The 13,008-nt window shown below is 27.8% G+C and overlaps 2 protein-coding genes across 6 annotated transcripts; one reads left to right on the plus strand and one right to left on the minus strand.

Moving 5' to 3' along the window:
• Positions 1 to 118: 118 nt before the first annotated feature.
• LOC124919015 (protein EI24 homolog) lies at positions 119 to 5,598 on the plus strand. Of its 4 annotated transcripts, none has more exons than XM_047459116.1 (12): positions 119 to 287; positions 396 to 461; positions 559 to 709; positions 790 to 842; positions 2,076 to 2,231; positions 2,518 to 2,581; positions 2,670 to 2,755; positions 2,851 to 2,933; positions 3,025 to 3,101; positions 3,936 to 4,051; positions 4,884 to 4,969; positions 5,259 to 5,598. In XM_047459116.1, exons 1-11 carry the CDS (start codon positions 166 to 168, stop codon positions 4,939 to 4,941), a joined length of 1,032 nt encoding a protein of 343 aa, XP_047315072.1. In that variant the 5' UTR covers positions 119 to 165; the 3' UTR covers positions 4,942 to 4,969; positions 5,259 to 5,598. The 4 variants fall into 4 exon arrangements, with proteins under 4 accessions (XP_047315072.1, XP_047315070.1, XP_047315073.1 ...); XM_047459114.1 differs by having other exon boundaries at positions 5,510 to 5,598; XM_047459117.1 differs by lacking the exon at positions 5,259 to 5,598 and having other exon boundaries at positions 4,884 to 4,975.
• Positions 5,599 to 10,532: 4,934 nt separating this feature from the next.
• LOC124919016 (transcription factor TCP8-like) lies at positions 10,533 to 12,766 on the minus strand. 2 transcript variants are annotated; one of them, XM_047459120.1, is made up of 2 exons: positions 10,916 to 12,766; positions 10,533 to 10,812 (listed from the first exon to the last, which is right to left on the minus strand). In XM_047459120.1, exon 1 carries the CDS (start codon positions 12,492 to 12,494, stop codon positions 10,923 to 10,925), a length of 1,572 nt encoding a protein of 523 aa, XP_047315076.1. In that variant the 5' UTR covers positions 12,495 to 12,766; the 3' UTR covers positions 10,533 to 10,812; positions 10,916 to 10,922. The 2 variants fall into 2 exon arrangements, with proteins under 2 accessions (XP_047315076.1, XP_047315075.1); XM_047459119.1 differs by having other exon boundaries at positions 10,911 to 12,766.
• Between the last annotated feature and the right edge of the window lie 242 nt (positions 12,767 to 13,008).

Below are 13,008 nucleotides of genomic sequence, written 5' to 3' on the forward strand. Positions count from 1 at the left end.
ACTCTCAAATACTCAAAATAAATAAATAAAAAAAACCCAGTAAAACTTAATAATTTAGTTAAAGATAAAATAAAATAAAAAAAATATTCTCAACAAATTAGTCTGTTTTGATGGTACTTTCATCATCAGATTAGCTTGGCGATTCTCTCTCTCCTCTCTCTAACAATGGAAGGTTGGAGTCCTTTGATGGAAGGCTGGAAAGCGAAGCTAAAGCAAGCATCTTTTCTCTGGCTCGATGGATTTCGTGAGGCTTGTTGTCTTCATAGAGTCGTAATCTACTGTCTCAGGTTCTTCATTAATCATCCCTTTCTCAAATATCCTATTTACATTACATTGAATTTCCTGTTTCTGATCGATTTTTCTTTCTTTCCTTGTGTCAAATATTCCTAATGAAGATCGAGACAGCTTATGATCCGTACAGGACAGTGTTTTCTATTGAATGGTTTTATTTTTTTAGGAAGGTAATTAATTAATCTATCTATCTATTAGGTTTTTAACTTTTGAATTATTGAATTATTGATTATGAAAGCTCTTTTTTTTTTCTTTACATCTATGCAGTATCTTCATTTTGAACTCAGTTGTTATTCCAGCTTTGTTTTGGTTATTACCTGATCTTTGTCCACGAATTAGTCTTCAAGAACCTTGCTCTTATGAAGGTGTATTAATATTCTATTCCTTTTTACGCCTTGGCCTTGTACAACTCTTCTATGTGAGTGCACTTTTTAATGTCTTCTTCTTGATGCATTTTACTTTGTTTTCTGTATGCCTGATGGATTTTGTTTTTGACAGATCTTTTGGTTCTATCCGTTGTATATATTCAGCTTCATTCTAAGCACTCTCTGGTATTGTACCCCTCTTCTTCTTCTTTGTAAATCTTTCCTTTTTTATTGCATTCGTGCTGAACTGTAGATAAAATATATTTGTAAGGATGTTAAGAATGGGAAAAGGTTCAATATTTTGCAATTGTAACTAGGAATCTAGCTAAAGGTGCCAGCCCTGAGTCATTGATCTTGAGAATTGTTACAGAAAAGAGATTTATGGTGGAACACTGAACTGGTCTGGTTTTGGATTTCTGGATTTTTCGATTTACAATCTTATTTTCATTTAAAAAAAAAAAGATAAGTTTTGTTCTAAGGTGGAATATTGTTATTCATGTTAATGTTTATGACTTTTAAGATGTTGATTAGATGAATTGTTTAAGTTGTGAATAGATTTGCTGAAATGGTTGTGAATTTTCTACCTACTAGATTTGTCAAAGAAAAATCATACAAGCATCACTTGAGCTAGGGGTTTCCATTATTTTTCTGCCCTTTGATAGAATTTTGATATGGTACAACTGTTGCAAACCCTATATTTAGTTTGTAGAATTCAATGGGAAAGGGGAAGATATAAGGCAGTATGGTAATCAGTAGAGTAAGTTGGTATGTTATTATGTTATATATAGTCTAGAGTAAGTATTATTTGGAGTTATGAATGAAATAGTGTTGAATCTGGTTTATCTCGTGTAAAGGCTTAGGTCATTCTTGTTCCTATATCTATAGGCTGAAACTTATCAAAAAAGACTTGAGCCGAGATAACTTTTCTTCGTATTAATCAATCATTAGTATGTCACTAAAGGGACTATGGCCCTATTTATAGAACTAAACCCTAATCCTAATCAAATACAAATAGAGAAGGTAACTTGAAAGAATAACATAGTTATCCAATATTTCTAATTAATAAACACGGGTCATAACTTGATTAGACAAACCCTAATCTTTATTTCGTAACAGCAACTTGTATGCATTTTCTTTTAAGAAGAACTTAAGAGAATAACATAAGTATCTCATATTTCTAATTAACTAACCAACTGTCATCACATGATTGGACCTTCAAAACCCTAATCTCTATTTCGTATCAGCAACTTTTATGCATTTTCTCACACTTTTTTTTTGCACTCAAGAGTCGGAACTAGCAAGTCTTTTTTGCTTAGTTTATATGACAATAATAAGAGTTTATAGTATCTCTCAGTTCCTCTCAATCCAAACCATGAGTTAAATATTGGACTAAATTTTAGTTTTTCTCTTCAAACCCAGGTATAACGATATTGCTAAATTTGGGTTCCTTGCCATCGAAAGTCCTGAAAATGATGACAAAGATTCTAGAAACGACGAGCATTCACTCACAAGCCATCAAGAGTCGCAATACTCGCATAATGCTAATAATGCCGATAAACCAATTAATATTGGAGGGTAGGTTTCCTTAGACCTTTAGACTACCGTTACAACAGCTGTAAGTATTAGTATTGGGTTATGGTATGATTGTAAATACAGTGGCATTATTGTAAAAATATTGAATAGAAAGGTTCAATTTCACCTTCCATCTCTCCGATTCTGCTTTTCTCGTGTACATTTCTTATTCATACCTAGATTATAGATTGGTATGTGACAGTCATACCCTAAGCCTATTTACAACTGTAACAACTAACAATGTCAGATGACACATAACAATCTTTGAACCCCCGTTCTCTTTTTGCAGAATCATGATTGGAATAGCCGAGCAAACATATTCACTTATTCTCTTGAGTTTCTTCTTCTTACAGGTAATTTAGTGTTATCTACTTTTGTTTGCTTGGCTTTGTAGTTTTCACCTAAAGGCCAAAAACTGTCTGTTTGTTGGCGTTTAATCAGGTTTATATCACGGGATTCATCCCTTATGTTGGGAAACCGTTAAATTTCCTACTTCTGTCATGGATGTATGCGTACTATTGCTTCGAGTACGTATTTTTAGTTTACTGTAAATATTTTTTATTACATAAATTATATATATTATTGTTGGTATTGAATTTCTGATGCATATTATATAGTTTAGGTACAAATGGAATTTCTCTGGGATAAGTTTGGACATAAGACTTGACTTCTTTGAATCAAACTGGGCATTTTTTGCTGGATTTGGTAAATATTTCTAAACCAAATTGATTGCAAATCATTATTTTTTAGCCAATATATGGTCTGTATAAGATGTATTTTTCTTTTTTGTTGTCAGGAAGCACTTGTGTTATTCCTTTGATCTTTTTCTCTCCTCTTGTTAGCTATGGTGTTATGGCTATCCTCTTTCCACTGGTATGTCTTCTCTCTCTCTCTCTCTCTCTATCTATCTATCTATATATATATATATATATATATATATATATATATATATATATATATATATATATATATATATATATATATATATATATATATATATATATATATATAGCATTGTGAAACATAAAGAGCTAGTTGAAATTATATTTAAGTTGCAAAAGTAGTAAAACCAAATTGTCCTAATATGTATTGCAGGTTAAGTTACAAATCTTATGGAAAAAAAGTTAACAACTATACTACAAAATAAGTTTTCTTTTTCTAATTTTAAGAAACTAGCAAGACCCTGCATAGTCATGACCCGCTTCAATTTAAGACGTATTTAGTGGGAATCAAATCTGAGTCAATTGAGCTATCTTAGTGGGTTTAAATTACAAAATATTTTGCAATCAACAAATTAACAAAGTCAGAAATGAGATGCAAAATATGTTGCAAACAATTTGAAAATAGTCTAATGACAGTGTGCTGCCAAAAGTGTTGCATGCATTAGCACTGGTGAAAATTACAATATTCTCATGACATGTTGCATTTTGTGGTATAATGTTTGAGTAAGTTGTTAATAGTGTGACTAATACTTAAATATTTGCAGTTTAAGTTTCAAATACATGTTATTTTTTTGTAGTGGAAGGTTTAAATTCTTTTGAAAATAACCTGGTTTTGAGGGAGAAGATGTTATTTAGTTTAGATGTCTATAATATTCTTTCTTTGTAATTAATATTTTTACAAAATAAAGTAAGAATATCTAGTATTTTAGTTGATGGCTTGAATGATTGATTGATAAAGTGATTGATGATTATTTGTTTTTTCTAGTTTGTTTTGACGGCTACTGGTTCAGACGCTGACAAACTCATGACAACTTCTCGAAGGAAATGGAGGGGCGCTGGACTAAAAAGACTTCCAATATTTGCAACTGCAGATTATATGTCGTGAGTAATATATTCCTTCAGTTTTAGAAAATGGGTTTGTTTTATAATATATGCTCTAGCTATATGTAACAATATTTAGGGTTAATAATGGTTTTAGGTGAGAAGGTAGAATGGCCTAATTAGCCCTTTAAGGGATAATACAGAGGAATCATCCTTTCAACATTCAATTCATATCATCCTTACAACATATTGTATCTATTTCCAAATGAAGCCAATTAATATTGTTGAGCTGCAAAAATGTCTAGTTCAATATACACATATTATAAAGATGAAATGTGCAAATAATGGGGATTGATTCTGATCAGATGTAATCAGCTACTCAGGTTGTTAGCAATGTAGCTGATTAGGTTAGTTTTACTAGTGAAATGTAGTATGAAACTTATGATAGATATTTTTTCCTTTGAAATTGTAAATGTTTTTCATTATAAATACAAGGGCTAAATCCCTTTTTGAAAAATAAAATAAATTTAATAATAAAAGAAGGCAAAACACTTGTTTTTTTCTATTTTGTGATTCGAGATTATTTTTGGAAGTGGCTAGCATGATCCTATAGTCATTGACCCCTTTTAATGTAGAGGGTTCATGTTGGAATTGAACTTGAGACTTTTGGTCTCATAGGTTAGATTCTTGTTAATTGAATAACTTAGTGAAACACTTGTTTAATATATCTTCTAGCAACTTCTAACCGCTAGTCCTTCTAGAAGCTACCATCAACTCTTAAAAGTGAGAACGACCACTCTTCTATGAGCGATAGCCCGCCCCCTTGGATTTTGGTTTGGTTAGTTTTTCAATGGCTCGAGATTTTAGTGGTTTGTTTTAACTTCATTTACAGGTTGAAGGTCTTATCATTCATTCCATTTGAACCTAAAGACAAAACGAAGAACACCTAAGCCAAAGAAAAGGTGCCATCTGAAGAAGGTATGTCATAAAACTTATAATGAGCATATTTGAAAATGGTTTTATTCTTATTGGTTTCTCATTTGGATGTTTCTAAGAGCTCGATTGAAGTTGGATTTTTTTGGGGTTTGTTTTATCAAAATCTTCCGATCACTCAATTCAGTCACTAAAATATCCTTACTATATTATAATAATTTAACAAATTAAAAACTCAAATAACTTAAAAAAAACTAATAAAATTCCCAAATAATCTAACATCAAACCAGCTTCAAATATTCGGGATGTTTGATTAAAATTTTGTCTTCATTAGGTTTTTTTCTCTCTAAATGGCTGGGAAATGACACAGCTCTTTTGAAAACAAGAAGAGTCATTTGATACGATTGTAGATAGCGATATATTATGTGACGCCACTTTGATTGATTCTTTCGGCTTACTTCTATGATGCCAAATTAGTGTTAATATTTACAATTATTTTGTTTGGGTTCATTTATAATGTTATGCTACAAACTTAAACTATATCTACCATATTTGAAAGAAATTATTGCATTCTGTGTTATGTAGGTACAAGGAAATGCTCAAATATTCATTGTACATATGGATAAATTAATTCTTATTGCTCAATATTATCTTCTATAGAGAAAGTTATTTGATATTATCTGTTTATTTTATTCTTTTCTGTGAACTTAACAAATTATCATTTATATATGGGCTCCAAAGTAAAGTTTATAGTTTTAAACATACAAGTTATCACGATTTTAACTGGTGTTTTTTTTTTTTTTTCTAAATAAGAATTAAACATGAAAATTTTGATGTTTTAGACAAGTTTTTTTTTCTTGAAATTTGTTAGGTTTGATATTGTTATCTATCCTTGTGAATTGTACGTTTTCTTTTTATATTAAACTGCACCATTAATATATCATCCCATACAATTAATTTTTAACTTGGGCCTTGTTTTATAAGGATTATTTGAAATTTTTTAAATAATTCATCGTCCTCTTACCAATCTCTTAACTTTTATATATATATATATATATATATATATATATATATATATAATAAGGATAATAATAAAAAATTAAAAGTGATGCAATACTCACCTGTTGGAATTAAAGATTTTTTAAATTGATATTACTTCATATATATATATAATTTTAAATATAATAACTTTATTTGAATTATAATTAATTAATTATATACAGTATTTGTGTTTCTATATAATTTTATAATGGTATAATTATTTTTTAAATTATTTAATTTTTTATTTATTAATTACAATTTTAAAGGACAAATTATCCGTGCCTCTTTAATTACTCTGATCATTTATTTTTTAGTCTTTAAATTAATTTTTAAAACAAATCGTTTCTTCAACTTTTAAAAAGGTTACCAACTATCCTTTCGTCAAATTTTTAGTTAAACATAATGGTTTAAATTTAAAATATTAATTTTTATATATTATTTTTAATAATTATTTTTTATATTTATATATATAATTATTAAATCTCTTTTATATATATATACCTGTAAAATTTATTTTTATATTTATATAATTATTAAATTTCTTATATATAAATAATATATATTATTTATTTTTATCTATACATATCTATATCTATATAAAACACAGTTTAAAAATAATTTATATTATATATATATATATATATATATATATATATATATATATATATATATATATATATATATCATCTTTAATTATTAAATTATATATATATATATATAAATAATATTTATATAATATATATTTTAAAAAATAATTTGAGAGTTAAAGATAATTGAATAGTTAAAAAAGTCATCATTAATTTTAACCCTCAAATTATTTTTTAAAATATAAATTATATAAATATTATATCTATAAAAATTAATGATAAAAGATAATATATAAATTATATATATATATATATATATATATTATATAAATTATTTTTGAACTTTGTTTTATATAGATATAAATATATAAAAATAAATAATATATATTATCTATAAATTAAAGAGATTTAATAATTATATAAATATAAAAATGAATTTTAAAAGATATATAAATATTATATATGTAAAGAAATTTTATAATTATATATATATATATATATATAATAATTAAAGATAATATATAAAAAAATAATATTTGAACAGTTATATTTGAATTAAAAAGTTGACGTAAGGGCTATTAACGATCTTTTAAGAAGTTGAAAGGGTAATTTGTTTTAAAAAAAAATTTTAGAACTAAAATTAAGTAATCGAAATAATTAAAGGACCGTTCAAATAATTTACTATATTCCAAATAACCAAACATTAAAATAAGAACAATATAATCTTGATTTTTTTTAGTTTTAAAAAAAAATTATCACATCACTATTATTTACTTTATTTTTTAAATATTATATGATATTTTGATAATTCATTCTTATAAAATTTTCAAATAATTTATTTTTTTATCAAACAATTTTATTTCAAAACAAAATTCTGAGATCAAACTAGTTCTAAGGGAACATGAAGAATCTAGACCGTTCATCATTTATCAAAGAAATTTCAATAACTGGGCTATGATGGGATTGGACGGAGGGGACCCATTCATTTTCTTGTCGTTCCTTCAAACAGTATTTTTTTTAAAAAATTATTTAAATAATTTTGTTTTTTTAATAGAAAATATTTTAATTTATAAAATTATAATTAACCAATAATAAAATTTTAGAGATTATATATATAAACTTATTTAAGACCTTGTTTGGATTGGGGTTATTGTAATAATTTAGAAGTGGAAAATGAGTAATGATTGGTGATAATTTTGAGGACATGAGAATATTTTTAGTAAAATTACTTAAAAGGTATTGATATATAATAATAAAGTAATAAATAGTAATTTAAAATAAAAAGTATTTTAGTATTTTTGGTAATGAATTAAGTGATGTGATTGATGAGAGGAGAAATAAAAAAATATTTGAGTATATTGAGTTATTTAAATAACTCCAACAGAACCAGGCCTAATAAGTCCTTAAAATAATTATATAAAAGAATGAGGTTAGTTGTAGATATTTTTTCTTTTATTTCTAATTATTTTATTCAACTAACTTGATAAAATATTGTTACAATAATAAGTCTAGTTTAACTAAGTTAAAAAAAAATTGTTCATATAATTATAAGTTTGAATTTTATAACTACTAAAACAATATTATTAATAAAAGTTTGAAAAAAAATGAATTTTTAAGTATATATAAACTAGTTTGATTAGTTTATAATCTTAATAAATTGTTAAATTAGTTTGAACAAATAAGTCAGTCGAATAAATAAAAACAAATTTAAACTTAAAAGAAAACATAATTAATGATTTTTTTTGAATATATTGAATATTATCAAATATATTTAAGGTGTTTGTTGAATAAATTAAACATGGTAGAGCTTATAATTCTAAACATGAAAAAAGTAAGAATATACTAATTTAAGCTTTATAATTTGTTAAATTAAATTTTAACTTATTTAAATAAACTTTGAATTATTAAAAAGAAATCTATTGGTGTTGATTAAAATAAATTGTGTTTTTTTTTTGTTGTTTTTTTTTAAATTGAGTGAAATAATATTTAGTTATAATTTAATTATTTCTTAATATTTTACATGTTTATTATTGCTGTTTAGTTTTTGTATTTAATTCAACTATAACCTAACATCATTTAATTCATATTTTTTTTATTATATTCAATTAATTAATTATAATATTATAATATTCTTTTAAAATATATATTATAGGATCAAAATCACAAACTAACATTAATAAATAAATATTTATTTAACTAACATTTTTATTTAATTGTTTATTTAAAATAAGAGGAATCTTGACCGTCCATCACTCATCAAAGAAAATTCAATAACTGGCTATGATGTGATTGAACGGAGGGACCCATTCATTTTCCTGTCTTTTCCTCAAACAGTAAATCTCTTAATAACATAAAAAAATTTATAAAATCAAAAAATAATTCAACTTTAACCTAATAAACTCTAAATAATTTATCAATTAAAATATATTTAAATATTAATATATTTTAAATTATTTTACAAATAACTCAATTTTTCATAATTTTATACAACAAGATTATTTAATTCTAAATAATTGTTTAAATAATTCAAATCATATAAGATTGGTTCTTTTTGAATTTTAAAAAAACTTAACAAGAAATAATTTTTTAATAAATTATTTCTTAACAATTATATTACTCATTTCATTAACTAAAATATTAAAATACTAAAATAATTTTTATTTTAAATTATTATATTATATTTTATTTATATATCAATATCTTTTAAGTCTTTTAAAAAAAATATTCATAGCCTCCTCAAAGTTATTATCCAAACATTATTTTTTTCACATTCTAAGTTTTAAAAAAAATTCTAATTCGAAAAAAACTATGAAGATAAATAATGAATTGTAAAATATAAATGAGATGAAATATTTGCCTTAATTATTTAGTTTAGGTCATAGGAGGGAGAGAAGGCACAAAAAATGAAGTGAAAAATGATTAAGCAATGAAAATGATAAAGACAGACACTGACTTCAACCATAACCCACAAAAGTCAATAAATTTAAATTTATAAATAAATAAGTCAGTATCAGTCTCTCTGATTTCTTCATTCACATGTAGAGAGATAATTTGAGAGATAATTTATTGATTTATTTGAAAAAATAACTTAATTTATTATAAAAATATTGATTTTTTTTTTTATCAAATAGTATTAATTATTTTAATAGTTATAAAAATTATTAAATAAAAAACCAAGATCAAACAAACTGATTGTTTATCTTTATATATAGTTAATCATGAGATGGACTTTATTATTATTATTATTTTTTACAATCCCACTTTCTTAAAGTATATGCCAATAATGTCATTATATCCTATCTTGCAATTTTTTATTAATAAAATTATCACTTTAGTTATTGAAATAAAGAATAAAAATAAATATTGATTGTGGATGAGTTTGAGAGGTGATTGATATTTTTTTTAGTAAAAAGATTTAAAATATATGGATATATATTAATAAAATAAAAAATAATATTTTAATATTTTAATTTAATGATAAAAAAGTGGAGTGATATTTAATTTTTGTTAGATAATTTAAATAACCAAAACCAAAAAAGTACCAACTATAAGAGTATTGACTAAAAAAATAACCATAATTATATTCATTTGTTTTATTAAAAATATTTTAAATTCAAGTTAACTTTATAAAAAAATATCATTTTTCATAGAAATTTGGTTTCCCATGTATAAAGAGAAACAGTGTGTAAGAGGGAAAAAAAAGGAGACTGGTTTGGCTTTCATTTCTGTCATAAAGCAAAAGGAATCCAAAGACACGGGCTAGTTTGATTCCCAAAATACTCTGTCATACACCTTTCAAATCTGCACCTTTATTATAGCATAACTAAAATCCTAAAATCAAACTAAACCTTATATTATATGAGATTAATTTTAAGAGCTAGGTAGAGGTTGAGTTTTTTAATACCCTTATTTAAATATTTTTTTTTAAATCCAATAAAATTAAAAAAACATCAAATTTCAATTTTGTAATCATATCTTAATTAAAATCCCAAAAAATAAATATAATTTTAGTCGCTTTCCTTCATCATGCAAACAAATCAAATTACTATAATATACAAGTTTTTTTTTTCTCCTTCATCTAGCTGTCTCTTTAAATCAAACTATTTGAATTACATCTTCAAAACCCGACAACAATCTAGAAAAATCTTCAAATGACAATTCAAAAAAAAAAATTAATGACAATTTTTTAATTACTTGTATGGTGGTGATCATCCCTTGGCAGCTAGCTTCATTAATATTCCTTCAATCCTTTTTAAATGTCTGAAAAAAATAAAAAATAAACATTCATCACAATTTCCCAATAATCATTCTTACAATAATTCTCGAACCAAACAATAATTAAAAATTAAAAATCTGACCTTACACTGTCACTAAGAGCTGTTTGGATCATCTTCTTCATCATCATCTTCATCTCCACTGTCGGTCGCTTGATTCTGTTGTTGGTTTTGTTGGGTTTGTTGATTTTGTCGATGATGATGATTTTCCATTGGATGGTTTTGGTTTTGATCAGAATTCATATTCAACCCACCTCTTGAATTATTATAAGCATTCATTGCTGCCAACATACCTAGATTTGTCTCCGGTATACCTAACCCTAGATGCTGCGACGGTTGTTGTTGCTGGTTGTTGTTTTGTTGCATGAACATGGAACCAAGTTGAAGTGGGTTTGTTCTTCCTCCTTGAAACTCAATATTTCCCGGCGGAAGATTGAATCTTGGCATTAAATGTAATTGATTCCCACTAACCGCAGTTGGAAAAGGCCACATTTGTGGTTGCTGTTGTTGTTGATGATCTGATTGATTAGAACCAGATATAATCGGTCCTGCAGCTAGGGTTTGGTTTATACCAGTACCACCTGTATTAACCGGCATCATCCAGATAGTTCCGGTTCCTGTACTCGTCGGTGCCGGCGCAACCGCCCACATAGCACCGGCAGGCATCATGGTATTAGCATGATGCCTTAACATGTTAATAGTTGGTTGTGTTTGTGGTTCTGTTTGTCCTGTTTTGAATTGTTTATTCGTCGGAGAATTAGCTGACCCACCTGAACCAACCGATGATGCTTGTTGATGTGAGTGTGAGTGGGTGTCGTCTTTGAATAAATCTTCCCGGAATCTTTTTCTCAAGTAGTTGTCGGGGGAAGACGATGATTCGATTCCTCCGCCGCTGTTTCCGCCGTCTGCGGCGGAACTGGGTATGGTGTCGTTGATCTGATCAACAGTTAATAGATGGGGATGATGATGTTGATGAAACCCTAGCATTTGAGAGAAACCAGCTGGTGATCCTTCTTCGTAATTCCTTTGTGAAAGGGCTAATGAGCTGAAAAATGAATGAGGAGCTGATTTTGATGGGCCGGCGGAGATGGTTGAACCTGAGCTACGAAGAGAGACGTTAAGTGTTGAGAAGTTGGCCGGAATTGTACCAGTTCCGGTGACGGCAATAATGGTGGGCTCCGCTTGTTGTAGTAACCACTCGATTGTTTCGCCGTCTGATTTATGCCCAAGTTCTCTCGTCAGCTGAAAGACCCGAGCAGCACAGGCGGCCGGCATTCGGATCCGCCGTCCACGTCCATCAACCTTAGTATGTCGATCCTTCGCCGGACGTTTCGCCGGCGGAGCTGTGATCTGGGTCGATTGTGCATCTCTTTTTGGAGTTTCCGATTCGATGTTGTCGGATCGGGTGGCTATAGCTAGAGAAGCATCAAGCTGTTGATTCTGCGGCGGCGGTGGCGGCGGAGTTGGGGAGGCGGTGGATGATGAAGATGAAATGAAAGGTGGATGTGAACGGGCGGAGGAATCGAAAGGAGGTGGTGGTGGAGGATGTGAACGGTTCAGATGAGGAGAGAGAGAATGATGGTTCTGATGATGGTGGTGATGAGTGGTGGTTGCGGCGGTGGTGGGATTGTTTTGTTTATTTGAATTCTGCAAATCTGTAAGCTCCATGTGGGGCTTCAGATGGGTCTGCTTCTCCTTCTTTATTTTATATATTTTTATTATTATTATTTGAACCCTTCTTTCTTCATCCCCATGAACCCTATATTTCCATTGCTGCAGAAAAGGAGAGAAAGAGAGAGAAAAAAAAAACCTTTTGATCCTTGCAGAGCTCTGGACTGACCTAACTTGTAGTTTGGCGGGTGTGTCCACAGATTGACTATTTTTTTCAATTGCAAGAGAGAGGAGAGAGAAAGTGGGGACCAAGGTTTGAAGAGAGAGAGAGAAAATGAATGAACGAAGAAGACCAGGAAGAAGAAGAAGATGGCCGTTCGTGGGGTCTCCACTCCCTTTATAAGGGAATCATAAAATTAGACTTTGAGTTAAACCTAACACCGCGTTTTACCCATTCATTTTTGTTAATGTTACATTATTGCAATTAGCCATATCATTACTCCTTCCTTACCTCCTTAGTTACTTCTCACACTCATTTACTATTATAGTTTATTCAAGTTTATAATGTTAA

The sequence above is a fragment of the Impatiens glandulifera genome, chromosome 1 (assembly GCF_907164915.1).
Source record: "Impatiens glandulifera chromosome 1, dImpGla2.1, whole genome shotgun sequence".
NCBI classification, from domain to species: domain Eukaryota; kingdom Viridiplantae; phylum Streptophyta; class Magnoliopsida; order Ericales; family Balsaminaceae; genus Impatiens; species Impatiens glandulifera.